The sequence below is a fragment of the Monodelphis domestica genome, chromosome 7 (assembly GCF_027887165.1).
Source record: "Monodelphis domestica isolate mMonDom1 chromosome 7, mMonDom1.pri, whole genome shotgun sequence".
In the NCBI taxonomy this organism is placed as follows: domain Eukaryota; kingdom Metazoa; phylum Chordata; class Mammalia; order Didelphimorphia; family Didelphidae; genus Monodelphis; species Monodelphis domestica.
In genome coordinates, this window is record NC_077233.1 from 170,110,544 (window position 1) to 170,138,283 (window position 27,740).

The window sequence follows — 27,740 nt, forward strand, 5'->3', positions numbered from 1 at the left end:
TCGTGTCCCACTAGATGCATTTATTACATGATTAAAGTTCAAATAAAAAAATAAAACCAAAATCTTGGCTGAAGGGTCCAGAAATGTCGAGGGTAGGAGGTTGAGGGTAGATCCTGGACCAGAAGTTTTCCCCAGGTCTCCTAGGTCCCATTGGCCAAGCTAGGCTCTGCTAACTCAGTTTTACACGTTCCAGCTCATCTTCCAGACCAGCATTCCCACGCTGGGCGACCCTGATGCTTCCATCAGAGCCTGAGCTTGGTGCCTGAGTTGTGGAAGTTTTGGTGAGGGCTCCATATACACCCATAGCCTGGGATTGGAGACAAACAAAAACAAGAGATTAGAAAAAAATAGAGAGGGAACAAAGACATGGAAGATGTGAGGGGCAGATGCCACTGGGCATTGCAGACATAAGCTGAGGGGGAGAAATGAGGACTATGGTAAAGGATCATTCCTTTATTTGAGGTGGGTAACAGATGTTTCTTTGGGAAGAAGGCTATACAACTTGAAAGTGGGAAGGATAAGGTCCCTATCTGTCTCTCCCAAGAAGATTTAATCCTTTTTGATTGGGGATTTGAGTCTCAAAAGGGGAACCTTCAGGGAAGGGGTGGAGGATGCTGGAAAAAACATCTGGAGGGCGCCTTCCTAGAGCAACCTGAGAAATTACTCTAGACTTCTGATAGAATTCAGCTAAAATGGGGAGCGTGCTGGGGGAAGATTCTAACCTGAGCCACCATGCTAGTGACATCTCCAGGGTTAGAAGGTAGCAGGATGGTGTTGGAATCCTTTGCCAGTTTGGAGAAAGCGCTGACATACTGCTCAGCCACTGAAAGAGAGGCTGCTGCATCTCCATTCTGTAGTCACCAAAGACATGAGGTCAAAAAAGTATAAATAACTTAAGGGGCCATAGAAAATCAGATTAGAAAATAGAGGATAGCTAAAGACAGAAGCTACTCACAAGGGCATAGGGTCAGAAGGTTAAGTTATAGGAAGTGGGAGATAAAAGGTCACAGGAGATAGACAGTCAGGAATGATAAGTTCAGATTACAGGGGACATAGGGTCAAGAGAACCTCAAAAAACTAGATGGGGAGCACCTGTGTATGTCCTAAGGGAGTCAGACAAGGAATCTCCTACCTTACCTCCCAACAATTCACTCACGTGTTGTGTCAAAGCTGTTGCCAGAATCCGTATAGCCTCAGCCTTGGCCTTTGCTTTGGCCAGCACTGCACTGGCCTCTCCTGGTGGAAGCAAGAGCTAACCGTCACAGGGCACAATGAAAATCTGTTCCTGGCCAGAGTCACTAAAAGGACAAAAGTCTCCCCAAACCAGACACCTCTTCACCCAGCCCCCATCACTGACCAGCTGCCTGGTTGATCTGCTCAGCCTTCTCTGCTTCAGAGGCCAAGATCTGTGCCTGCTTCTTTCCCTCAGCCACATTGATGGCAGATTCCCGAGTTCCCTCTGACTCAAGCACCGTTGCACGTTTCCGCCGTTCTGCTTCTACCTGGAAGCAAGACCATTCACCCCAAAGTCATCAAGGGGACCGACCTAGTTCTCAGATTATCAAGAACAGTGCTCAAACCAAGACATAGCCACACCCTCATCCCAAGGTCATTGGGGGGGGAAGGGGGAATGTAAAAACAAGGCTGGAGAACTCAGACATGGATAATAACAATCCCTGCCAAAAGAGCCTCCCCAGGAAGATGAAAGATGAAAAAAAAAGATCAGGGACTAAGAAACAGGAAACCCACTGCCTTTCTCACTAAGCTTTTGAACAGGATGATTCATGTCTCTAAAACCAAAGGTGCAGTTCCTTCCCAGTTCCTATGGTTTCCAGCTCTGGCCCTCCCTACCTTTCCAGGAACCAAACCCTCACTCCCCCAACCTGCATCTGCATGGACTCCTTGACTCGGGGAGGTACATGGATATCCTTGATCTCATAGCGGAGGCAGCGGATACCCCAATAATCAGAGGCCTGATTGATGGCATCCACAATGCTAGCATTCAGGGATTCTCGTTCCTAGAGTGGGGAAAAGACTATAAGTAACATCTTACTTACCTCAGTGGGCACCCTGTCCTAGGGAGCAAGGCTAGGCAGACAACATGACATCCTTCTTTGACTTTCCCTCACACCACCAAGACTCCATGGGAAGACTAAACAGAGCAAGGAATGGATAAAGGAGCCTTTACTACCCCTCACTCCCTGCCCCACCTCAACCAAATACTGTAACCTGACTCCACTCACTCGAAAAACTTTATCCAATGACAGCTTTCCAAGCTCACTTCTCATAGTTGTCTGGGCCAGCTGGGTTACTGCATATTCTGGATCTTCTACACCATAGCTTGCCTAGGGAAAGGTTTGTGATAGGGAACATTACCTCTGAGATGAGGAGTCACAAAAACTGCCCATAGAGTTGGAAGTAGGAGAGTACCTTGTAAGGGTCCATGATGCGTAGGTAAAGGACTCCGTCAATCTGTAGTGTCACATTGTCTAGAGGGTGGGGGTGTAGAGGTGAGTGTCTTTAGTCCCTCTCTCTCCATCCCACAGCTCCTAGGACTCCCCCCAAAACCCTCTTTCCCTCCTTACTGTACCCCTCCCCCACTTCATCTCTTAGTTTTCCCTATCTTGACAATTGCTCCTCAGACCTCCCATGCTCACAGTCATATTTATATTTACATGTTCACTAAACAGCTGCCCACACTAATATATCCCTTCACACAGTTACACTCATACATATAAGATGACAGTGGTTGCTCTCCTTTGAACCTTGGCACCCTCCTTGTGCCTTTTGCCCAAGGAAGGGTGCCCTCCTCACCAAGGGTTACAGCTGACTGTTCAGGAACATTGATGACAATCTCTTTGAGGCTCTGTACATATCGGATCCGATCCAGCACAGGGATTAGGATGTTCAAGCCCTGGTTAAGGGTGGGATGAGTCAGGGAATGTGGTAGGAATTGAGACCCTGAAGGAACAATTCCCTACCCCAGAGCATTCAGTCTTTAGGCACCTCTTGATAATTGATATGTGTTGTCTCCCCCCATTAGAAGGTAAACTCCTTGAAAATAGAGGCTGTCATACTTTTCTATTTATGTTCCAATTCTTTTGCACAGTGCTTCCCACATAGAAAGTAAGCAAATGATTTATATACTCATAATCAAAACAGTGTTCCCTCCATCTATTCTCCAAGAAAAAGGGGAAAGGAAAAGGGAAATCTCACCGGGTCCAAAATGCGGTGGAATCGACCCATCCGCTCTACCACCCATGCCTCTTGTTGAGGCACAAACAGCACAACCGTATTTCTGGGTAGGCCGGATGCTGCACGGTACTGAGTGAGGCCCAACCAGGCCCTGGGCCCCTGGAGAAAATAACAGCGGATAAGAAGGCAGGGAAAAGGCAGCTAGGGAGAATAGATAAAACAGGAGATTGGAGTTTAGGGACAGCAGGGATAAGAAAGAAAAGTAACTTGTGTGATGACAAGGTACTTTCATGCTTATGTGTAATAGACACGTGTGGAGAAAAGGGAGCAGTTTCCAAAAGAGGGTTCAGTTGTCCCAGGTAAGTACAGGCCAAAAAATGGCCACAGAGTGGGAGGATAACAAGAGGTGAATGAGTAAGGATATATGACAAAAAGGGAATACAAGCTCATGGCATCATTAATTTCGAGCCAGAAGAGATCTTTTTCTAAAGAGATGGGGGAAGAGGGAATGGGGATGGGGTGGCAGCAGGGGTGGGAGAAACAAAAGAAGGGATGTGGGGTTACAGCAGGAATCCTGAGTAAGAGAAAAAGGAGGAGGTGGGAGGATGGGATGGGCAGGTAAGCCACTTGGGAGACAGGAGAGCTTGAGAACAGGGCAGGCAGCATGGGTGGGCACAGGCACCGTAGGACAGGGACCGGAAGTAGATACCAAGAGCTGCGGCTCGTGGAGCACACCCCACTCCGACCCACCTGACCCCCTCCATCCACATACACACGTGTATGGGTGTGATGTAACCTCACAGATTTTCCCCGAGCAGTAACGTATCCCGCCCCCACCGTCCCCAGATAGTAAGGGGGTAGGGGCACGACCTCAGCCTCATGACCCAACTGCCGGTAAAAGGTTAGGGGAGGAGACTTTGCCTCATTCTCACCTGGAGCACAAGGGCCCCGGCCCCCCGCGCAGCGCGCACTAGCATCTCCCACCACAGACACCGCCGCGACCTGACCTCCGGAACCAACGAGACGTGGCCTAGAACAGAACCTCCCGATCCCCGGCTTGGGTGCACCGCCTTATATTCCCCCTCCGGAAACATTTCCTTCTATCGCTCGGTCTCGGAGCCAATCACTGACGCTCGGCAGTGAAGGGTCCAAACTATTCCCTGGAAAGTGAAACCCTTGCTGTGACAGGTTCCTGCCCAGTTCCCTACCCCTCACGGTGTCCCCCTATCTCAGATCTGTAAGCCCCAGCAGAGATGTTTCCCTGGTGTCCCGCCCCAGTGGGAGAAAAGGTCTTAAAGACCCTTCAGTTTATTGGTGACCTGAAAAACCATACGCCTTCATTCTTTCCCCAACTCATCTCCAGATCTCCGTTTACTTGCCTGGGCCTCTTAATACTGTTGGGGGTGGGGGGGGAGGAACGTGTGTGTGTGTGTGTGTGTGTGTGTGTGTGTGTGTGTGTGTGTGCGCGCGGGCATGTGTGACGGGAGGTGGGTTAAGAGTTGTTATGGTGTCCCTAAGTGAAGGCGCTACGAGGTTGCCAGAGTGACGCTTTAGGAGGTGACCAGCACCCCTCCTCCACTTTCAGTGTTGACCTGGTTCCTTGTTGCCATAGCGACTGGGCATCTGCAGTTACCCTGGTGACTGGGTCTTGGCTTCCCCTCGACCCTGGGCTTTCTCTCTCCTCACCAGAGAATGGGAAGAGCCACGGGAATCACAGAGCTTCCTAGTTACCTACCACAGCTCCTTACTGGCTCTCCAGGTCTAGAATCCTCCATAGGCAAAAAATGAAAACAAAACATGAACCTGATACTCATCTTCCTGAAACCATAGGCTGGATTTCCACTTCTTATATCTTCATTATTTGTCCTGGTACAATTCTCCCAATCTTTCATCTCTTGATTTTTTTCCCCAATCTTTTTTTAGCCACATCTGCCAACTTCTGCATCTTCTCTAGAATCTCTCCCATCCTGTCTATCACCTCTAATTCCCTCTTTATTGCTAGTTTCCTGTAAGGCATAATGACCTTCCATGACTTACACCTTTCATGCCATCCTTCACAAAATTGAGAAGCATCTTCTTTACCTCTGTTTATGCTAAAAGCTCCCTTTCATGCATCCCCTTCTGCAGGGTGAAATTCAAACTCAGAATAATAATTATTAAGGTCCTCTACAATCTGGCATATATTTCTAGTCATTTCTCATACCACTCTGCTCAATATGCTCAATATGATCTATGTAATGTGATCTGTGTTCCTAGAACCTAGACCCTTCACTGCTTCCAGTACACGCCATACCCTTTTCTACTTGATTCTTGTTCCTTATACCTAGAATGTTACACTTCCCCAGAACTCTAGCCCCACTGCCTTTCCCAGTTATAGTCCTATCCATCACTTAAAACCGTTGCAAATAATACCTGTTCCTTGAAGCCTTCCCTGTGTTCTACCCTCCCCATCCACAAGCTGGTTTCTCTTACCAATTTTATTTTACATGGGCCATCCTTAGGTATTTCTCATTATTGCCATCTCTCTACTCAATTTTGAGCTTCACCAGTGTAACATTCAGAATAATGTGCTCATATTTATGTGGAAAAGAACACTAGCACAGGAGAGGGCTGTATTTAGGAAGACAGGAAATTAGGAGTCAGAAGATGAGGTCAACTCTAGCCTCAGGCACTAGCTCTGTGACGTCATCTATAAAATAAGGATAATAATAGCACTTACCTCCCAGGATTGTTGTGAAGATCAAATGAGATAATTGTAAGTACACAGTCCCTGGCACACAGTAAACACTATATAAATGTTAGGTATTATTATTATGGGAGTGTGGTTGACCCTTCCCCTCAAGAATCTTGCATAGTTCTACACACAGAAGGTATTTAATAACTATTTGTTATATTTGTACCACCAGGTAAACACTTAGACTCAAGGTTAGCTTCCAAAAATTGAGGTAATTCTAACTCCAGGTATGGAATGACAAATAGCCAACAAATACCTATGCTCAATCTAGAAGCTCAGAATGAATGCTAAGACTTTGAGTAGATATGGTGGGGTTTAGAGGAATCTCCTGCCTCCCCCTCCCTCTAACATAACCTGGAGTCAGGAAGAACTGAGTTGAAATTTGGTCTCAGGCATTATTAGTTGTGTGACTCTGTGATCTGCCTCAGTTTCTTCAACTAGAAATTGGGGATAATAGCACCTAATTCCTAGAATTCTTGTAAGGATTATGAGGTATTATTTGTAAAATGTTTAGCACAGTGCCCAACATATAATAGGCACTATTTAAAAGATAGCTATTATTACAGAACCCGTAACTGAGCCTTCCAGAGATAAATCCTCCTACCATTTCTCTGGCTACTCCCCAGCCTTCAAGTCTACTTACTATCTTGTCCCTATGATCAAAAAATTAATTTCATCACTGTAGGCCTACTTCTTTTATAATGAGGTTACAGTAAATTTTCTCTAAGACCTCTTTTCTAACATTCTGAGTTGTGTTATTGTAGCAGTCCAGCCCATAGGTATTATGGAGAGACAAGGATTGTGAGTGAGCACATGGCCATCCTGCGAATGGCAATGGGCTCTATTCCCAGCTTGGCTGAGGTTAGGGCTCGAAACCTAGCTTCCTCCGGTCTCACTCACCTGAGGATAATAACCCCACCTTCACCTTGTCATAATTTGCAATTATCCAATGGCAATACACTAGGTAACTCATCCATATGTATTGAGGCATCATGTAACTGATCAATATGCATTGAGTTCATTTGTATATCAAAAGAGAATAAAAGGAACAGGAAGCAGCCAGCTTGGCCACTTGGAGGACATCTACAGGTTTGCAAAGGAGCAACTTCTCCCCTTTCTCTTTCCTCTCTATCTTTTTCCCTGAGGCCTGACCCTTCAGTCAGGCCTCCCTGTCTCTCTCTTTGCCAATGCTAATACCTAGCGTTATCTAACTCCTTTAGTTTCTAATCTCCTTTCCTACTGAGCTAGTGTTATCCTCTGGCCAGTGCAATGTTAAATTGGGATCATTGGATGGGAATAGCCTGGATAGTAACGTCCAGTGGTCGGAGCAGGCTGTGGCTCCCGAATATTAATAATTGATTACTGACTCGTTTATTTACATCTCTAAGGTCAGCTCTTTCACGCCCTTCGCATGATTCAAAACTTCTATCCTGTTTCTATTTTCCTATCTTAAAACTTTTCGCGGGCCAGGAGGTTTTAGTTATGAAGACACCTTCGAAAAAGCCCTAAAAAGTTTCACAATATCTGCTCTTGACCAACTTCTTCTTTCATTCTTCCAAGGTCTGTACTCCCCACTCAATTTCTAGCAAAAAGTGTGAGGCTCAAGTCATGTCTCCAAACAAAATTTATTAAATTTCTTTTCTTTTTTTTTTTTTAAGAAAAGTACCAGGTACAATTTATTCCTCTGATTTTCAAGTTTCTGCAAATGTTTGTTCCCCTACACTCATCCCCAGGAGGCAGGGCTGGGGCTGGGTCAGGGTCCAGGATAGGGTACAGTCCAGGGGGAACAGACAGCCAGGAACCACAGCAACCATAACACAAATGTGCAGGGGCCATTCCTCCCCCAAGCTGAGGTAGGTGGGTCAGAGTCCAGGGCTCAGCCTTTCCCTGGGCAAGAAGTGGGAAGGAGGAGAGCCCTTGTTCTTGGCCCTGACTCTTCAACCCTAGCCATGTCTCTTCCACCCCACTGCCCCCAAACACACACACACACACACACACACACATACACACACACACTCACACACACCCCTCTCTCTCTCTTCACTTGGGCGCCCCCCCCCAAGGGTGGGAGAGATGGACAGTGAAGGGAAAGGGCACATTGGAATATAGTGCCCATTCCCCCCTTGTGGCTTACTTTTACAAACACACACACACGTTTGGTTTCTGGGAGGCCTCATGGGGCAAGGTAAGGGAGAACAGGAAGTAGGGAAACTAGGTCTTTGGCTACTGACCCAGTCTCTTCAGGATAACACCTCTACTCTGGCCCTCAGGCACATGGAGTAAGGCCACCCCCATACCATTCTGCTATACTCTCTTCTTCCTCCTAGCATCGCTGTCCCTAACCAATAGAGGGCAGCTCTATTCACCTTAGCAGAGATCAGTCTGCTCAAACCCAAAGGTTAGGGCAGTATCTGAGATGGGTGGAGCAATGTCAATTGTCAGGTTTTGGAGGTCAACAAAGCAGTTCCAATTGAATAAATTATAAATTAGCAATAAATAAAACAAGAGGTGGCCCCTGCCCAGGATGGGAAGGGAAAGCTGAGGAAAAGGTTGATAGGCCTGTGTTCCTAAGCTCTACAGAACTTGGAGAAGGCCCCACCCCCTACAACTCCAGACATTAGGGATATTTCCCTTCTTCACCATCTAGGGTAGTGGCTGGAAAGCCAAAAGGGAGGGGAGAGAGTGTGTGTGAACCTGGAGCAGGGCTTTAATTAGCTGGAAGATGGAGGACAGGAGTTTCAAACACCAAATGGTCAATACTTCAATCTTGAGTATGGCTGTCCCTTTAATTCAGGCCTGGAGGACCTGCCTCTCTCTCCTCAGGCCCAGGGAGTCGAAGATGGAGTAGGCCAGTGTCCTTGGAAAGGCCTGCTTTTCATCTGGGCAGTCAGGGCAAAGGTGAATAACGAGGATTCTGGGGGGCCTCTGTCAAGGCCTGCAGCTCATAGGGGAGCCCTGTGTCTAGTTCCAGGCTCCGACGGGAGAAGAGGAGGCGGATGTCCCCATGTAGGTACAGCCGGCCAGAACGAGAACTTCGGAACCTGTTTGGGGTACAAAGGAGAGAGAAGCAAAATACGAATTCACGGGAGGAAGAACCAAGATGATTGGAGTGGAAAGATAGAGGCAATCAAAAGGGAAATAGAAGAACTAGGGAAGAGATATAAAGGTATAAAAGGAAATTGTATCTAAGGTCTGGATCAAATCAAGGTGGGAAAGACCTGAGTTTTCCCAATTATATCCATTTTTTTAAAAACCTTTACCTTCTGCCTTAGAACTGAAGATGCTAAGTATCAGTTCTAAGTCAGAAGAGCAATAAGAGCTAGGCAATTGAGGTTAAGTAACTTGCCCAGAGTCACACAGCTAGGAAGTGTTAGGCCAGATTTGAACCCAGGTCTTCCTGATTCTGGGCCTGGGGCTCTAACCAGAGTCCACTAGTAGCTGCCTCCCTACTCTCTCCATATCCTTGACCTACCTGAGGTGTAGCAGGTAGCAGAGGAGGCGTCGAGTAGGGTTCACACTGCCTTCTTCACCCACAGGCACCAGGAAGAGTCGGTGGCGAAGGAAGGTCACATGGGCAGCAGGCATGTCCGAGAAGTCAAAGGTCACAAGGAACATCTTCACCACCGTCTGGTTAGGGTTAAATAAGGTCTGGGGGGGAGGGATGGGAGGGAAGGATTGGGCAGGGGAAGAAGGATCAAGAAAAATTCTAGGAGGCCATCCCACCATCCCCTCCCACACTAAACTCATATTGTAGGGTTGGGGAGAGCCTGCTGCCACCCATCTTCTCCCCAAGGGGCAGACTCACCACTTGAACGGTGCCCGCCTTGGGAACGCTATAGCCCTTCCTCCCCAGAGGGTTCAGGTCCACGACGCCCTGGGAATTCCAGAGGAGCCATGGAGCCATCAGCTAAGACCAAGGCCCCCAGGAGCCCAGAGTCCCCCCTCAAACTCATAACTCCCCAATTTCTTATTCCTAGACCCCCCTCCTCAAATCCATAAGCTCCATCCCTTTCCAATCACCAAAGCTCATAACCCTAGACCTGTCCACCAAATTTCAAGGGAGGAGAAAGAAGGAGGGGAAAATGTCATCATCTGATGATTGTCCTGTTTCTCCTTCCCTTCCCTCCACCCATCTACTCCCAGCCTTCTAGAGATTGTAAAACAGAGTCAAGCAGTCCTTACCAGGAAGGGGGCTGGGGCACTATGCTCAGAGACATCAAAGAAGGTGACAGCAACAGGTAGGGTGACATGCTGGGGGCAGTAGGAACCACTGGCCCCAATCTCAGCAGTGAAGCCCTCAATGTGGCCAGATGGCACAAATCGACCTCGAAGCAATGACTCCTATGTCAATGTCGGACGTTGAAAGGGACAGCGTATTAAAAGGAGAAAAACCAACCCTTTTCCACCACTGCCTTAAAACAATCTTTCCCCAGGGCCCCCTTTCCATAGAAATTTATCCCTTCCCCCATAGTGCCTTTCCGGAGCCCAGGGGAGTCAGTACCTCAAAGTTGCCTAGCAGGGTGCGGCTGACAGCAAGGGTAGGAACATGGGGGGCACTGGGAGAAATCAGCAGGCCTGGCCCCTTCCGGAAGCTTCGCAGAGAGCTCCTTCATAGGGGGAGAGGAAGAGACTATTCAATAGTCCTTTTATCCCCTAGCTACTCTCCCCTACCTACTACCTTTCCTCTACCATTGAAGCATCTCCAGGAAACATCCACCCCCTCTTCCCCCGTTCCTGGGGCTAACTGGACTAAATACTCATATGACATAAGCAGAAAGAAAAGGAGCAACTTTGTGCCAAACTGGCAAGAAATGAGGTCAAACACTCACAGTTTTAAACGTCGGGCACCTTTCAGTCTTCGCCCTGTAGGACTGCAGTCTGCCAAGCCCTGCAAAGGACAGGGTGAGGAAAAGAGGGCCCAGACTTGTAAGAAGTGGGGAATCAGAACAGAGTGAGAGAAGGAGATGGAGCTCAAAGGGCAAACATTGCCAGGATAGCTCTGCTTAAACCAAACCACTATTATTCCCAGAGAGCAAAGGCATTAATTAAGAGACAGGGAAATAGTCAAGGATAAAGTACAAAGATGAAACAGGACCTAGAATATCTGTGGGGACATGTGGGCAGGGACAGGACAGCAGTCCAGTTCTTTATCCACAAAAGTTTGCCATATTAGCTCCAGAGAAAAAGTCCCAAGTGGTTATGTATGATGGCTTGTTTCTTTCTAAAGGGTTGAGTGGATTGGGTTAGAGTGGCACTCTCTGAACAAACAAACAAAGGCCAGGACACTTACTGAAGGGCATACTTGTGGCTGGATGCTTCCTCCCCAACCTAGAGCTCACCTGCATTGGCTCCCTGGATATGGGCAGCAGGTGGTTCCAGAATGGCGCAGCTTTGGCATCAGTACTTCGGGTAGCAGGGGGAGGGCCAGAAGGAGCAGCCCTATGCCTTCGGGGGGCTGGTCCCTCATCTCCAGAGTTGACATCAGGGGCCTCTCCAGCTGGGAGCAGCCGTCGCTTGGCAGGACAGGGCCCTGGGGGGGCTGGGCCTGGGGGAGTATGCTCAGGGCTGTGTCCATTGGCAGTGCCGGGGGGTTCCCCAGGCCAGGGGCTACCCCCATTGCCCATCTCAGGTCCTGGGTCCTCTTCCCCTTTCTGTGCAAGACTGTGCAAATCAGCATCAAGTATGTGCAGCTGGCCAGAAGGTGTCACTGGCCCAGGGGCCTCATCTAGGCCCGCCTTCCCCCCAGGCTCTGGGGGGCCCCAGTCTCTGGTGTGCAAAGTGCTATAGGAAGCATGTGGTAGAGGCCCAGGGGAAATCCAGGCCCCAGTAGTTCTAGGTGGAGTTGGGCTGTCCCGATGCTCCACAACTTGGAGGCCACGGTGTGAGAAGTGCTGACCTGCCCCTCCCAGCCCCAGGCCCAGCCCAGGATCCAATGGCCCTAAAGTGGCTGGCTCCTCAAGGGGTTGTCCTTCCCTACCCGCTAGCCCTGGACCTCTCTTTGCCTCACGGACACCTTCAGTAGGGGGTCCTGGCCGCTTCAGGGCCCTACGGGGTTCAGGAGGGCTGGCCAGAGGGGAAAAGACAGACACCTGGTAGACTCCCTGGGACACAGTCCCTCCTGCTTGGCTGAAGCCCATGAGCAGCCCACCCCTCCGGCCCCTCTGCCCAGCTGGGGGCTGTGAGGGGCCAGGCTCAGGGGATGGCGTTGGTTCCACCTGCACGTGGCGCATGGAGTTCCCCTCAAGTCAGAGCAGTCTCCCCAGGAGGCCTTTGCTTTGGGCCTGGGCTGGGGGTCCTGGGCACATCTAGAAAGTAAGAAGAAAGGGAAAAGAAGTTACCTTCCTGTCTAATGTCCCAGATTTGGTCTTTGAATTACCTCTTTGGAAGCAGAAGGTTAAATGAGTAAAGGTCATGCTCTTGACCTCTCAAACCCATACCTACATCTCTGGTCTTTCACTTAAACGTTAGACCCACAAACCCAGCTGCCCAAAAGACATCTCCACACTGAACAGACATAAAATAAAACATCTTTAGCCTGAGTTTGTCACTCTTTCTCATCTTGCCCATTTATTTCCACTCCTTTCCTAGTCCCAAAGGCTAGAAATCTTCATCTTCACCTCTTTTATCTAATCTGGCTTCTATTCTTTGAAATTCTTCTCAAATTTGACCTTTCCTCAATATTTGCAGGGCTACAAACTCAGCTGCCTACCTCACCTTATAACCTGGTTATGCAAACAGCCTCTTACTAAGCTAGACAGGGGTCTCTAGTCTCCTCTCACTCCATATTGCTATCTGACAACTCTTCCTGCTTTCATCATGCCACCCCATGCCCAAGAACCCAGGATGGATCCCTATAGCCTCTAGCATAAAATTCAAACAGCCTAGCTATCATAGCCCTCTATTAATTGCTCTCTTCTCCCTTAACTATCCAATTTTGTCTCTCCCCAATATCTACATTCCAATTGGACAGAAACAGTTTATATACATTCTTTTCTACTCCCTCACCCTCAAGGCTCATTCTCATTTTACAGCATCATAAGATCATAGATTTAGAGCAGGAAGGGACCTTAGAGACATGGAGCCCAAATCCTTCATTTTACAGAGGCACAGAGAGATTGACTTTCCTTAGGTCACACAGCTGGTGTTTAAGGCAAGACAAACTCAAATCTTCCAGACTCCAAACTCATCAATCTAGTCTCTCTTATGCCACCTAGCTGCCTAACTCCCCACCTAGCCAGAAAGCTTATCTTCTCTAGATTCCCAATTCCTAGACTTCTTCAAGATAAGATCAATACTCATCATCTCTACAAAACTTTTCTAAAATTCATTGCATCCAATATTGCACCTTCCTTAGCCCTTTAACTTACAGTTTGTCCCACAGTTCCCATCATGCCTTTATCTAAAGATCATCTTATACTTGGGCTCAGTTGTTTCATCCATTTATAGTTTGTTTTTTTAATTTTCCCTAACTGGATTGAATTCAAATCAATACATAGTAAACATCTACTTTGAGCAGTGCACTGTGCTAGATACACAAATATTAAAGAAACATAACTCCTACTTAATGAGTTTACAATCTAGTTGGGAGGAATGATAGTTATATAAAAATAAGTATTGCAGAAGTTAGACTTTGTCTAACTGCTATGAGAAAGCAGAAGAAGGTATTTCCAAGGGTGGGATTTTTGGGAGGGGAGAGTGGTAGTATGGGGGAGTGGAAAATCAAAGAAAACACCATAGAAGAGCTGTTATCTAAATTGAGCCTTGAAGAGGGGGAGGGATTTTAACAGATGTAGGGTGGGAGAAAGTAGGTAATGCATTAGAAGCAGAGAGGACAGCATAAACAAAGTCAGGGAACAAGAAGAATGAATTTAGTTGGAAGGGACAGTACATAAAGAGGAATAATGGAAAAATATGACCAGAAAGGGAAGTTGGGCCCTAATCTGTGAGGGTCTAGAACACTAAGATAAGGATTTTGTAAAAGTTTATTAAGTTGATTAAGCAATGAAGAGTCTGAAGGTAGTTTCAAGAGCAAAGGCCATGTCTTTTACTCCTGCATCTCTTCTACTATCTACCATAGAATGAGGCATGCAGAAGATGTTAGCTGGAATGGAAATTCCTCTTATAACACTCCCCTCCTTGAGTCATTCCAAACCAGTAACATTCTTCTACTCCAGTTGGTACCTTTTCATACAGTAGTCTCTCTACCTAGAATGATTTTTCTCTTCTACCATTCTAAGTGAATTATATCTCTTCAAGTCTAATTTGAAATTCACAACCTTCAGGGAGCCTAGATGAACTCCACTACCTCATCATTCCCATTACTTTTTATCTACTTCCAGTCATTGAGTACTTTTATCTGTAGTACAAGGAAGTCCTAATTAGTTTGATTAACTAATACCCCCTGAAGTGGTTCTATGGATTTCTGTTCACACTTATTAGAAGTTATAATTATGTAAAATATGTAACTTTTTAGCACAATGGAAATATGCAGTACAAATTTAAATAATGCAACTACCTGAGGAAAGAGAAAAAAATCATTCGCACTAATGGGGACCTGGATGTTGATGATTTTGCACTTGATGATGTTTCAATTTTCTCAAGTTTCTTCCAGCCTAAATCCTGTCTCTCCATCTAAACTGGAAATTCCTTGAGGGTAAGCACTATGCTTTTTCTGTTCACATCCAATTCCACACAGCAAAAGCCTCTGTGGCTCCTCTGTACACATAGTAGATAACCAGTAAAAAAGGATTGGTCTTGGCCCAGGGAGATTTTCATGAGAAAGAAATCCAGTCCCTGTTCTGGAGGAGAAAGATAACTTTAATGTGAGTGTCTATCCATCCTTCTGAGACCCAGCACTCACCACGCTGCAGGGGGGCCCTTGCCTGGCTCTCTAATCCCCCTTTCCAACTGCTCTTCTCCACTAGCTGGTAGTCTGGCCCATGCCCACTCCACTGGCACGGTCACTGCCACCATCCCGGGCAGCTCCTTGGCTCAAATGGGACTCTAAAGAGAAAAGCAAAGAAATGAGTCAGGATTCAAGGGGCCACAAGGCCAGGCTCTCTTTAACCCAATCTCCCTTCCCTGAGAGAAGTAAGGAACTCCCAATGACTTCCCTCAAACTGGGGATGTTACAGTTATTAAAGTTAATAGTTAGGGGACAATACTAGCTTTCCTTAAATGCATGAGAGATTATTATTCAAAAGAGAGGAGTTAGATTTACTCTGTGTAATACTAAAGGACAAACTATGATCAGTAAGTAGAATTTTCAAGGAGGCTGATTTTGGCTCAGTAAAAATAACTTTCTAACTAGGGCTGTCCAACAATGAAACAAACTTCCTTATTGGGACGACAGTGATTTCCATTAAAGCAAAGGTAGAACAGACAAAGGTAAAGAGATTCTTGCAAGTGGAACTAGACTAAATAACCTCTAAGATTCCTTCCAGTGCTAAGACTCTTTACCCAGTACCAGTGGTGACTGTATAATAGCCGAGTTTGTCTCTGCCTCAGTTTCCCTCCACCCACACCACACACCCCCACCAAGCCCTCCGACATTCAAAGAAATGCTGAACAAACAGAAACAACTTGTCACTAGGCTGATTTCTCCTGTCAGTCTCCAAAAGTAAACTCCTTACCTAGAGCACTAAGGCCAGAGAGGTCGGCTGTCTCTACTACACCCCCCTCCCCAACTCCCCAAGTTGCAAATCTCAAGCCAGTTTTCTTCCTTTCCTAACCCCACCCCCACTCCTCCCTCCTCTCAGTTCTGGACAGACTCAGCGCTCCTCCCAGTTAGACCCTACCCTTCGCTTCCCCCACAGCCTTCATTCAGTTCCCAAGCTCTTTAGGCTAGTGATCTGGCAGGCCAGCAGTTTCCAACAGGCTCCCAGGCAGCCTGGCTCTTTAACAGAAGGCTCAGTTCTCAAGGAGAAAGAAGGTGGGGTGGGGAGGGTTGGGGTAAGGGAGCTAAGAAGGACGGTCTTTCCCAGGGCCTGCCCCTCCCCCCAGGGCACTGTAAACTAAAGATAAGGCAGCCACCGAAGAGGGCAGCAGTGCTGGGCTGCAGCTGTAGACACCTAAGCCCCACCCCCTTACTTCAGAGGGTAAGGCCTCCACCCCACCTCAAAACATTCTTGCACAAACTCAAAAAAATAATTTCCACTCTGAAGGTGGGTTCCTTCACTCCAGGACAGCTGTGTTTACTCTCTAGAAAACAACCGGCATACTAAACGCAATTTCACACTCACTAATTTGTCCCACATGTACTAGACCCACACCCACCTCTGCCCTACCACCTCACTAAAAAAATCCTTCACTTAGGAACCCATTTCAGAGGGAGTTGTTTAAGGAGGGCTTCTTGGACTAGGGAATTGTTTCCTCTCAAGTGAGGAAAAACTGCCCACCAATTCCATTTTGTTCCTATTCAAATGGAATCCAGGGGATTTACCCAAAGATCCCTTTTTCTTCTAGATGGAACTGCCCTACCTCTTCTCTTTGCCTTTCCAAACCTTATCCACAAGGTGAGGTGAAGCTGGGACCCACTGGACCACAGAGAAGGCCCAGGGGACTTCAGATCAAGGGGACTTGACTATCCCTGGAAGGCACTAGTGAAAAGAAGTGGTTAAGGATAAATCATTATGGACTAGGGTCAGAGAAGTTTTCCTGGAGAGGGTGGAAATTGTGCTGACCTTTGAATAATGGGTAGAGTTTCTATAAGAATTCTTTCACTCTTCCACTTCATAAGGTCTGTTAGAATCTGATGATTCTCTCGAGTTTATATTTCTGGAGGTAGAGGTGTCTCCACACTATACTTTGTGCCTTCTCTATTCTGCCTTCCTCTCCCCCAGCCCAACACAGCTCTTCAAAGCACTGTTGCTAAATGAATTAAATAGTATAGCATTGAATTCTTCTTGACCCAACCAACATATGCCCCGAGGAAAATGTCCTCAGCCTTCTACCCTACAGCAATTATTTCAGGTCCTATCCCCACCCCCACTCAGCCTCTGATTTTCTGGGTACTCTGTGAACTCCTCCCAGGGAAGCCAGCTGATGACAAGGTGCCCCAGGTGACCCCAGCATTCTTGGCATCTGATCATTACCCTCAGTGGCCTTTGGAGTACCAGACCCTTTAACCAGAAGGTTCCCCCCTTCTCTAACCACAGAGCCAGGCTGGATGTAGACCAGGGCTCTAAGCTGACTCATAAGGCTGCTTGGGAGGGGTGCCTCTGTGTGTGGGGGAGGGAGGATGGGATTCAGTGGAGAGGCAAGGACCTCACCCTCTGTACAGGAGGTGGGAACCCAGAAACACCAGCTGGTGTCAAACAGCTGTGCCAGTCTGTGGACTGCAAAGACTGCAGCTCCCAGAATGCCATGGGCATGAAACTAAGGACTACAAGTCCCAGAATACCACAGGAGCAGCACTTTCAGACACCTGCTGGGGCCAAAGTGAGAAGTATTGGGGGAGGGCAGAGCAGGAGCCCAGTCCCAGCCTCTTCCTTCCTTCCCCTCCCCATAAACATTAAACCTGCCCACTTCTGCTCTTGACCAAGTCAGCAAAGAAAGGGGAGGGGGAAGGGGGGAAGAATATGGAGACTAGCTCTGCTACCTGGCCAATAAGGGGAAGCACATATTCAAAAGAGAGCTACCAGTCTTTCCCCAGGATTTCTTCTTCAAGCTAGAGGGACTGCTCCTACTCTTCATCTTCCTCCTTGCTCTTGATTCTCATTCTTTTTCCATCTAGTCTACGACCTTCCACCAACATTCCAGGGCCCCCAGGCTAAACTTTCAAATCCCCTATTTCACATCCCCAAACTAAGTTTCCTAGGCCCCCATCCTTCACTTTAACCCACACATCCCAGTGTCTTTCCCCAGTCCAGACCACCAGGCCACTCTTCTTCATCACAGTCCATTCAAGTTCTCAACACCAACCCCTAGGAGCTGATTGAAAATCCTAACTTCCCTCTCATTCCAACATTCCTGGTCCTCCTTCACCCTCTTCAGACTAGCTCTTCCAACCTTCCATCAGGCCTTCTAATTCCTCTGGCTCCTTAGATTTGATCTCAGCAGGTTCTTACCACTGGTCTCTTTCATACCGCACCCCCCCCCTTCCCCCAGTTATACCTTTTTAAAGTAGGTTTCCCAGCTGCATTCCTGAAAGGTTCCCTTGCAACTCACCCCGTTCCCAAACAGAACCGCGGCTGTTGTGGCTGCTCCTCCTCCTGGGTCCCCCTCCCCTCTGCTGGCCCCCAACCCAGACAAAGGGTGGATTGGGCTCGGTCTGTGAGGAGGTGCGGCGCTAGCGGGCTCGATCCCCGGCACTGGCCCCAGCTCTCGCGGCCCCCCAGCTGCTGTCGTGCCCCTCCCAGCGCCTGTCCCTCCCCGGGGCCGCCCCGGCTCCGTACCGCCGGCTCCGCGGCCCCTCTGACTCACAGGCCATTTCCTACCAGCTGATGGGACCGCCCCGCCCAGCACCCCCCAGGCCCAGGGCCCGGCCACTGCACCGGACACGCCCCCTCCTCCCGACCACACCCCTTCACCAGGCCAAGTCCACGTTCATTGGTCCGTGGGGGGCCGGCCTCCCCCCGACCTCCGCTGCAACCACTTCGTCAGGAACGCCCCTCTTCTTCAGTCATACGTCCATTGGTCAGTAGCGCGGCCAGCCTACCCGGACCAACCCCGCCTCCCTCATTAACTCCTTACTCGCCATATGTTCTCAGCTGAGTGCTTCTTTCCCACCCACCATTTACCCTTATAGGATAAGATAGCTTTGGGGGCACAAAATTCCAGGGTTCCCTAGAATTTAAGGCCCTAACCCTGCTCCGTGATTACAAGAAAGAGATTGGGAGGTCCCTAAATTTTTCGAGACGGGATTAAACAGCCCCTAGAGAGGAAGATTTTGGTTCAAGTCGACCTTATGACCCTGGGAAGGATACTTAAACTCTCAGGGCCTCTAAAAATTCTCTAAGGCTGTAAATTGCAAAACAGTTGCCAATTTATACTAGTAGAGGGAGTTTTCTCACCTGGAGCTCTTTATATCTATGAAATCATACATCTGGATAAAAAATAAAATTGATTCTTTCCCTAGTGGAGGACCATCCCACCCCCTACCTAGCCTTCTCAGTACAAAGCACTCAAGCTTGTGGGTACTTAATAAAGATTTGGTGACTGACCTCAGGGAACTCCTCTAGATCATACTGACCAGGATAGGGTGAATCTCTGACTCATCCATCCCCAGATGAGGAAAGGAGTCACCCAAAGTAGACCTCACCTTTATTGCCTCCTTCACACATCCCAACAATCACTGTAAGGGAAGGCTGCTTATATTTGGGCCCATCTCAGTACAGGATTAGAAGAGAAGGACGGAGGGAATAAGGAGAATAAAAGGACAATTTATGTGTTTCTAAGTCCTCTGATCCTTATTCCAGGATAAGAATACCCCAGAGGACCCAACAGTAACTCTATAACTTGCACTAGAAATCTTGGTCACAGGCTCTGGAGAATGAAATATATATCTAGATAGTATAGGTATTGTAATTGGGAACATTTGGAGGGAGGGAGGAAGAGGGTTCATATCAACATCAAAGCAGGAGGAAACTGGAGAAGTTGCCCAGCTCCCAGTGGTGGAGCTCACCTCCATGACTCACAAGTTCCCTCGAAACTCTCCACCCTTTATCTATCTGAGTCACTAAGGCCCCAGGCCTAGCCCAGGCCTGGACTGAATAAATGACAGGGAAGCCCTCAATCCCAACCAAGTGTCACTTTACCACCCACCACTCCCACTTATACCCCATACTCCCCAAAGCAGTGCTGCATAAATGCCATTCAGTTCTGGTTTGTGGAGCTGAAGAAACTTTTAGGCAAAACACATCTATGAATCTGCAGAAAACTCAGAGGGAAGAAGTTTAGAGCAGAGGAGGAAAAATAAAGAAAAAATAAATAATTATACCCTTCAGAAACCAAAACCTTTCTTTGTTAATATAGGAATGCTTAAATTACCTCAATAGCTATGATTTAACAGCTGTGAGAGACCCAGCTCCAAAGGCTTTAGGTACCAGGGTTATTTCAAGGGCAACCTAAGGAGACAGCTTGTACCTCTCCCTCCCCAGCACCTGATCCTCACAGGATCTTTTATGCTCTCCTTACTGGACCCATCATCTCTCCCTTCCTAGTGGAGTGGGCAGAGGGGAAAGAGCTTTAAGGTTAGATTTCCTATTCAGGAAGTAACAGAGAAGATAGAGAAGCTTCATCCTTTCTTCTTGCCCTACTGACTCAACCACCTTCAGAGATACCACTGTTTGGCTTCAGTAGTATCAATGATGCTGATGCAAGAGAGGTCCAGGAAAAAGGAGATGCTGAATGAGACAGCCTGGGGGAAAATGGAATAATTCCCTAACAGGTAAGGAGGCATTCACAATCTGAAAGAAGAACCTTGGCATTAGGGTTAGGGAAACCTATTCCTGAAAAAGTCCTAGTTTCTGCTCTGTCTGACCCTCCCCCTTTCCCCCCACTCACCTAAGGGTCTCAGGAGAGGGGAATCGTTTACTTTTTACTGTCTTCCTCCTATGTAGAAGGAAGGAAAGTAAGGAATCCTCAAGGCATCCAGGCTTCCTTTTACCCTGGTCTGGGGTGAGGCAGAAGAACAAAAGCTGAGTCTCAGCCATCTTGATCTTTCTTGCTTAACCCATCCTATAACAGCAAAGAAGAGAGCCAAAGAAACTCACTTCCCCTTAGTAGCTTACCCAGGTTCAGAAATTCAATTTTCCTCAGTATAATAGATCAAGAAGATCCTGCTCCCAAGGAGATAAAATAATCTAGGACTACCTTCCTCCCCCTTCCCCACTCCTGTCTTCAAACAAATCTTATCAGATAACAGTAAATCTCTTTGGAAAGAGGTTCTGCCCTCTCCCCTAAGGCTATGACAATTCAGTCCTCAAGCCAGTTTCTTTGGTACCCACACAACTCCTTCCTTGTTCCAATCTAGTTCTATCCTCTCTGTGGTCATTTAAGGGTAGAGTAACAACCTGTTTAGAGGAGAAGACAGAGATGCTACCTGGTTTCCAGTCCCTGCTTTGTTATTATCTTGACTTTGAACAAATTATTTCTTCTCTTTGGACTTGTTTCCTCATCTTTAAAAAAAGGATGTTGGACTACATATTCACACCTCATATGTGTATAGTATACTTTGAAAAGCTCTTCACTAATCTTATTTCATTTCTTATCTCATTTGAACCTCACCACAATCCTAAAAGATAAGCAGGGCAAGATACTAATTATTCTCATTTTATAGATATTCTCTAAAGGTCCCTTCAAGCTCTAAATTCTGCATTACTCAATTCTACCCATCTCCTAATAGAAAATATTTAGTACTGTCTGTTCCCCACCCCCCAAAAAATAGACATTTAGGCACAACTGCTCTCTCCCCTCTTCTAGCAAAAGACTATGCTGCTAACATTGTCTAATAGGGTCACTGATGCCCAGGCTATTTGGGCAACCTGTGCATTCCCCAAAGGTTTCTGAACCTGGTAAATCACTACTCCCTCCCGGCACCCCACCTTCCCCCAACAAGAAAGCCAGAAAATCTGTCTGCCCTAGGCCCACCCTCTCTAAGAGACAGTCAGGGAAGCAGTGTTGCCATGGCAATCAGTTCATCCTCATCAGGCCTCAGCCTGTTCTCCCCACCCCCACCCCGCCCCCCACCAACATGACCCCCTTTGTTTGGGTCTGGGGCAGTCTTGTCATGTCACTGACACCACAGGCTGCCTTATGCATACATCATTCATCTCCTCAGAGGCATCTCTTCCCCCCAGCTAGAACCCTTCCATATACCCCACCCCCAATCCAGAAAGGGAAAATCCTTTATGCCCTTAAGGAAGAACTTTCAACACTCTCCCAGAGTCTGCATAGGGATCCAAAAGGGTTCCCACCAAGAGGAAATAGGGCTTAACATCAATATCAGCAGAGATTCTTGCCCTGCTGGGTGGGTGAGAAGAGTTTATCAAAAAATAATGTAACTTCCTTCTTTCTTCCCATAGCTGAAGTTGAGAGTTCACCTCTCTTCTAGGGTTCATGTTCTAAGGGAGAAGAACCTTTGCACTTACAGAATATAAGTTTCAATGGCTCCCACAAGGGCCCAGTGGTAGAAGTGGTAGAAGCCTGGATTCTACCCAGAAAGTTCCTGGCCAGAAGAGGTCTGCTGTCATGAGGAGGCTGAGCCCTATGGACACAGATTGGTACTGTGGAAAGAGTACTAGATTTGGAGTCAAAGGTACTGGGTTTGAATTTTGACCCTGTCATTTACTACCTTTTTGACTTTTGGTGAGTCATGTAATTTTTCTAAGGCTTCAGTTTCCCCATTAGTAAAATAAGGGGAGGGGTTGTTCTAGATGGCCTCTAAGGATCAGTAGAACCAAAGATCTGTTATTAGGGTCTCTAGGCCCCAGGCACCTGAAAATGAAGCTTGCCTGCAGAGGGCAAGAACCAGCCAAGTCCCAGGCTAGGAAGGAAGTGGGAAATGAACACACCCAGAACAAAGGGGCAGGGCAAAGGAAGGTCAGGGACAGGGGGTAGGGAAGACAAGGGACTGTGGCAGACATCAATGAGGAACAGACCACTCGGGTTGAGGGAGTTTCTGAAAAGGACCTGGGTGGGATTGGGGGGTAGGACCAGGTAGTATATGGAGGGTGACAGGGATGGGTGAAGGACAAAAAATCTGGGCAGTTGAGAGGGAAAGGGCTTCCTAGAGATACCATGGACTGAGAAAGAAACTGTAATCACTACTGGATAATCACATTTGGCTGAAGTCATTATCCCCCAAGCCTTATTTAGGGTCCCCCCAGGGGCAACAGGTCTCACCCATGTGAGAGCTCAGCACCCCCCTAGGCGAGTAGGGCTTTGTGCTGAAAGTATCTTCTCCCTCCCTGGCCGGGGGTTCCATGGGTACTGGGAGCTGAGGAGAAAGCAGGGGCACTTTGTGGGCACACAGCTTTCTAACTTCTACTACCACCCATTACCAGGCTTCTACAAAACAATCCTCATCCTTCACTCCAGATCTATTCCTCCCTAGGTACCTCTTCCATTTTTCTCTTCCTTCTATAGACCCCTCTCATTTTCCTCATGCACACACCCCTGCCTTCCCACTAGTTTGTTCTTGTAAGTTCCCACATCCGGCCTCCGATCTCTAATCACGAAATACTGCCCTACTTACTACTCTGCCCCTTCTGACATATTCCCTCTCTCCAACTCCCTCTCATGTCATAAAGCCTTCTCTTTCCAAACCAAACCTTACTTAGTCCCCCTCTTCCTCACACAAAGAAACCCCTTCTCTTCACATAGAGTTGTCCCAAGGGATCTTCTACAGGTTTTTCCTTCCACCTTAAAGTCGAATATTCACCCCAAAGAACCTTGTCAATGGACCCTTTCCAGTTCACTGAGATTCTGTGATGACAGGTCCGGTTAAATAGGGCTGCCCCTGAGGTCTGCAAGCTCCCGCTCCTCACATAGCTGACCCCATCTTTCACAATCCCTTCTCTCTTTTCATACCATTCTATCTAAAGGCTTTCTTTTGTCCTACAGACACCCTATTCCCCCCTTTTGAATAGACCTCCCCTTTCACTCCACAGACCTCCCCATCCTCCTGGATGCCCCCCCCCAAGTTATCACATCCTCCTCACAACCCCCCAACCCCGTTCTTTCCTCCTCAAACAGTCCCCACCTCCACAGACCCCTTTCCCTCCTCCTATAATCCCACCCCACAGACCCCTCCCCCTTCTATCCCAGTTCCCCCTATAGACCCCTCCCCTTCCTCATACAGTATCCCACCCCTTCCCTTCCTCAAAAGCCCCTTAGATCCCCTCCCCCCTCCAGCTTTCCCACAGACCTCTTTCCCATCCAGCCCCCTCCATCCATTCCCTCCCCCTTATCCAACAACACCCTCCATCCCTCCTTCCTCACCTGTAGCTCCAGTGGTCGATCCCTTTGCACCTAGTGAGGGGCAGAGACAAGAGAATAGGGGGTTGGGGGCGGTTACTGAGCAGCCGCAGCCTCCGCCACCTGGCCCCGCCCTTCCCCTCCCCCAGATCCTCCCCTTCCCTTCCTTCCACCCTTCCCCGAGCCACGCCCCTCCCCCTGCAACTCCCCCTCAGCCCCGCCTCGTCTATCCTCACTCCGCTGAGCCCCACCCTACTCCCTCGGACCCCGCCCCACTGCCCGAGCTCCGCCCCACTTCCCCAGGCTCCGGCTGACTGCTGAGAGGACTCGACGTCTCTGGGCTCACCCTTGGGCTAGGTCGGGGTTTGGCTGGGTTCTGTGGTCCTTGATTGACGGCAAGGGCCCCGCGGCCCGAGCCAGCCCTCCCGCTGTGCTCAGCCAATCTGCAGCCGAGGAGCGACAGCGACACACGGGGACTGCTTCATGTCCCGCCCCGGCCACGTGCGGCTTCTGTGATGACAGGTCGGGAGGGGGTGGGGCCTGGCCTTTGAGAGCTGAGCAGGACCCCAAGGGGTGGGGCTTGAAGCTGGGAATCCTGCCTGCTGATTGTCCGCGGGGTGTCTCAACACAGAGGCAGAAGTGTTGCAGGGTCCCACGGGGTTACCTGTGCTCACTGCACTAGTAGAGCCCCGGTGAGTTGGAGCTAGAGCTTATCCAGCTCCCTCCTCTGCATCTCTGCCCCAGACTGGTGCATAATGGTCAGAAGTGCAGTAAGGAGAGACTCAGGCTGTAGCAGAGGCTATAACAGGCTTTGGGTTCTGATGTATTCCTCAAATTAGTTTAGGGATATCCATTCAAATTGGAGGGGCTTTCCACTGAGAACATGTATTTACGTGTAGACTCTCCATTTCGAGGCAAAGGTTTTTATTTACATGGACAATCCTAAAATCTCAGAACTGAAAGGGATGAACTCCTCAGTAACAATCATTACATTTTTTACAGATGAAGAAACTTGACACCAAGAAAACTTAAGTGACGTCTGATTCCAAATCATGTTATTTTTATTACACCACACAACTTAGCAACATTTGTTAGGTTCCTACTATGTGCATAAAGCCTTATATTCAGTGCTAGGGATATACTAATATACTCAAGTGAAAACTAACTCAGTTCTGGCTCTAAAGGACCTTGCAATAGAATTAGGGGGAGGTTAATATATGCACAAATAAATATAAAAAGCGGGGAACCTAGGTGACTCAGTGGGTTGAGAGCTAGGTCTAGAGTTTGGAGGTCCTCAGATACTTCTTTAACTATGTGACTCTGGGAAAGTCACAATCCCCATTTCCTAGCTCTTACTTCTCTTCTACCTTGATAAGACATGACCTCAGCAAGACAGTATATGACAAACCCAAAGATCCCAGCTTTTGGGACAAAAATCCATATTTCATAAAAACTGCTGGGAAAATTGGAGGACAGTGTGGGAAAGATTAGGTTTAGATCAACACCTCACACCCTACACCAAGATAAATTCAAAATGGGTGAATGACTTGAACATAAAGAAGGAAACTATAAGAAAATTAGGTGAACACAGAATAGTATACATGTCAGACCTTTGGGAAGGGAAATATTTTAAAACCAAGCAAGACTTAGAAAGAGTCACAAAATGCAAAATAAAATAATTTGGACTACATCAAATTAAAAAGCTTTTGTACAAACAAAACCAATGTAACTAAAATCAGAAGGGAAACAACAAATTGGGAAACAATCCTCATAAAAACCTCAAAGGTTTAATTACTCAAATTTACAAAGAGCTAAATCAATTGTACAAAAAATCAAACCATTCTCCAATTGATAAATGGGCAAGGGACATGACTAGGCAGTTCTCAGATAAAGAAATCAAAACTATTAATAAGCACATGAGAAAGTGTTCTCAATCTCTTATAATCAGAGAGATGCAAATCAAAACAACTCTGAGGTATCACCTCACACCTAGCAGATTAGCCTACATGACAGCTATGGAAAGTAATGAATGCTGATGGGGATGTGGCAAAGTAGGGACATTAATGCATTGCTGGTGGGGTTGTGAATTGATCCAACCATTCTGGAGGGCAATTTGGAACTATGCCCAAAGGGCGATAAAAGACTGTCTGCCCTATGATCCATCCATAGCACTGCTGGGCTTGTACCCCAAAGAGATAATAAGGAAAAAAACTTGTATAAGAATACGCACTCTTTGTGGTGGCCAAAAATTGGAAAATTAAGGGATGCCCTTCAATTGGGGAATGGCTGAACAAATTGTGGTATATGTTGGTGATGGAATACTATTGTGCTAAAAGGAATAATAAAGTGGAGGAATTCCATGTGAATTGAAATGATCTCCAGGAATTGATGCAGAGTGAAAGGAGCAGAACCAGGAGAACATTGTACACGGAGACTGATACACTGTGGTACAATCTAAAGTAATGGACTTCTCCATTAGTGTCAATGCAATGTCCCTGAACAATCTGCAGGGATCTAGGAGAAAAAAACACTATCCACAAGCAGAGGACAAACTATGGGAGTAAAAACACTGAGGAAAAGCAACTGCTTGACTACAGGGGTTGAGGGGATATGACTGAAGAGAGACTCTAAATGAACACTCTGATGCAAACACCAACAACATGGAAATGGGTTCGAATCAAGAAAACTTGCGATACCCAGTGGAATCACACGTAGGTTATGGGATGGGGGGGGAGGGGGAAGAAAATGATCTTTGTCTCCAATGAATAATGCTCGGAAATGACCAAATAAAATAATGTTTAAAAAAAAAGACAGAAGAAAAAAGTTTAAATTAAAAAATGTAAACAAAAAAAGGTGTTAAAAAAGATGTGCAGACCACTAGCTTCACAATTTTTTAGTGTATATACTCCTCTGTAATATGTTTTTTTTAAAATTCCTGTCCCCTACCCAGTTGTAGAATTCTTTGCATCCAGTGAGAAAATAGATTTTGAAAGGGGGAAAAAAGCTACTTTGAATTCAATGAGGCTTTCAAATAATTTCATTTTTATTAACCACAACGCAATTGAGGCAGTGTGAAACAGTGGAAAGAGCCTGGAATCAGGAAGATAAGGTTTCTAACATCTCTTCTGATACATTATAGCTTTGTAACCTTGCCAGCAATTTGACTTCTATGTGCCTGAAGCAACTCTAGCATTTATCTATTAAACCAAGGACCAGCTATGATCTTCAAAAGTGCAGGAAATAGTCTACCCTGAGGAAATTGAAGACTCTTCCTATCAACATTATACAAAATGAATATATGCAAAAAAGATTTAACTATAGTCAGCCTACAGAAAATGTTTTTTTACTCATTGTGCTGAGTCATCTAATGAAAGGGACTCATAATTTTGGTTCACTCCCACCTCCCATCTCTAGCCAATGGGGTGGGCCCATGATTAGAAGATTGAGACATAGTATAGAAGAGGAAGAAGCAGCTAGATGGCTCAGTGGGTAAAGCACTGGGTCTGGAGTCAGGAAGACCTGAGTTGAAATTTGACCTCAGATACTTACTAGCATTGTGAACCTGAGCAAGTCACTTCACCTCTGTTTGCCTTAACCCACTGGAAAGGGAAATGGCAAAAACCCTCTAGTATCCGTGCCAAGAAAATTTGAACAAGAACAAGCAGTTCTTGAAGAATCAGACACAACTGAGCAAAAACAAAGTATGGACAAGATGCTACATCATCTTGGACTTGTGCACCTGAATTGACAAAAGTTGGGCCTCTGCCTTGCACCAATCTCAGGCACTCTGTGAATGGAAGTCGAATGGAGTAAAAGAGGAAATGTCTGGTATTCACAATGATGTAACTTGCCATAGGATGCTCATCTCCCAGCTGCCTCAAGATGGCAGCAT

General features: G+C 47.2%; 2 protein-coding genes and 1 long non-coding RNA gene across 16 annotated transcripts; 1 reads left to right on the plus strand and 2 right to left on the minus strand.

Annotated features, from left to right (window-relative positions):
• STOML2 (stomatin like 2) lies at window positions 1-4,277 on the minus strand. Its single transcript, XM_007498822.3, has 10 exons — window positions 4,128-4,277; window positions 3,217-3,354; window positions 2,815-2,914; window positions 2,431-2,489; window positions 2,244-2,345; window positions 1,884-2,018; window positions 1,358-1,502; window positions 1,157-1,236; window positions 723-851; window positions 1-307 (listed from the first exon to the last, which is right to left on the minus strand). Exons 1-10 carry the CDS (start codon window positions 4,170-4,172, stop codon window positions 170-172), a joined length of 1,071 nt encoding a protein of 356 aa, XP_007498884.2. The 5' UTR covers window positions 4,173-4,277; the 3' UTR covers window positions 1-169.
• Window positions 4,278-7,535: 3,258 nt separating this feature from the next.
• ATOSB (atos homolog B) lies at window positions 7,536-24,370 on the minus strand. 14 transcript variants are annotated; one of them, XM_056806029.1, is made up of 13 exons: window positions 24,195-24,368; window positions 23,873-23,902; window positions 22,775-22,868; window positions 22,021-22,136; window positions 20,435-20,482; window positions 14,790-14,932; window positions 11,269-12,234; window positions 10,759-10,817; window positions 10,431-10,536; window positions 10,112-10,270; window positions 9,735-9,803; window positions 9,402-9,577; window positions 7,536-8,970 (listed from the first exon to the last, which is right to left on the minus strand). In XM_056806029.1, the coding sequence occupies exons 7-13, from the start codon at window positions 12,157-12,159 to the stop codon at window positions 8,817-8,819; spliced, it is 1,614 nt and encodes a 537-aa protein (XP_056662007.1). In that variant the 5' UTR covers window positions 12,160-12,234; window positions 14,790-14,932; window positions 20,435-20,482; window positions 22,021-22,136; window positions 22,775-22,868; window positions 23,873-23,902; window positions 24,195-24,368; the 3' UTR covers window positions 7,536-8,816. The 14 variants fall into 14 exon arrangements, with proteins under 14 accessions (XP_056662007.1, XP_056662000.1, XP_056662001.1 ...); XM_056806022.1 differs by having other exon boundaries at window positions 20,435-20,608; XM_056806023.1 differs by having other exon boundaries at window positions 20,435-20,608; window positions 22,021-22,155.
• Window positions 9,464-10,324, plus strand: LOC130455551 (uncharacterized). The gene is made up of 2 exons (XR_008913608.1): window positions 9,464-9,559; window positions 10,073-10,324. It is a non-coding gene; the product is annotated as an uncharacterized LOC130455551 (long non-coding RNA).
• Window positions 24,371-27,740: the final 3,370 nt, after the last annotated feature.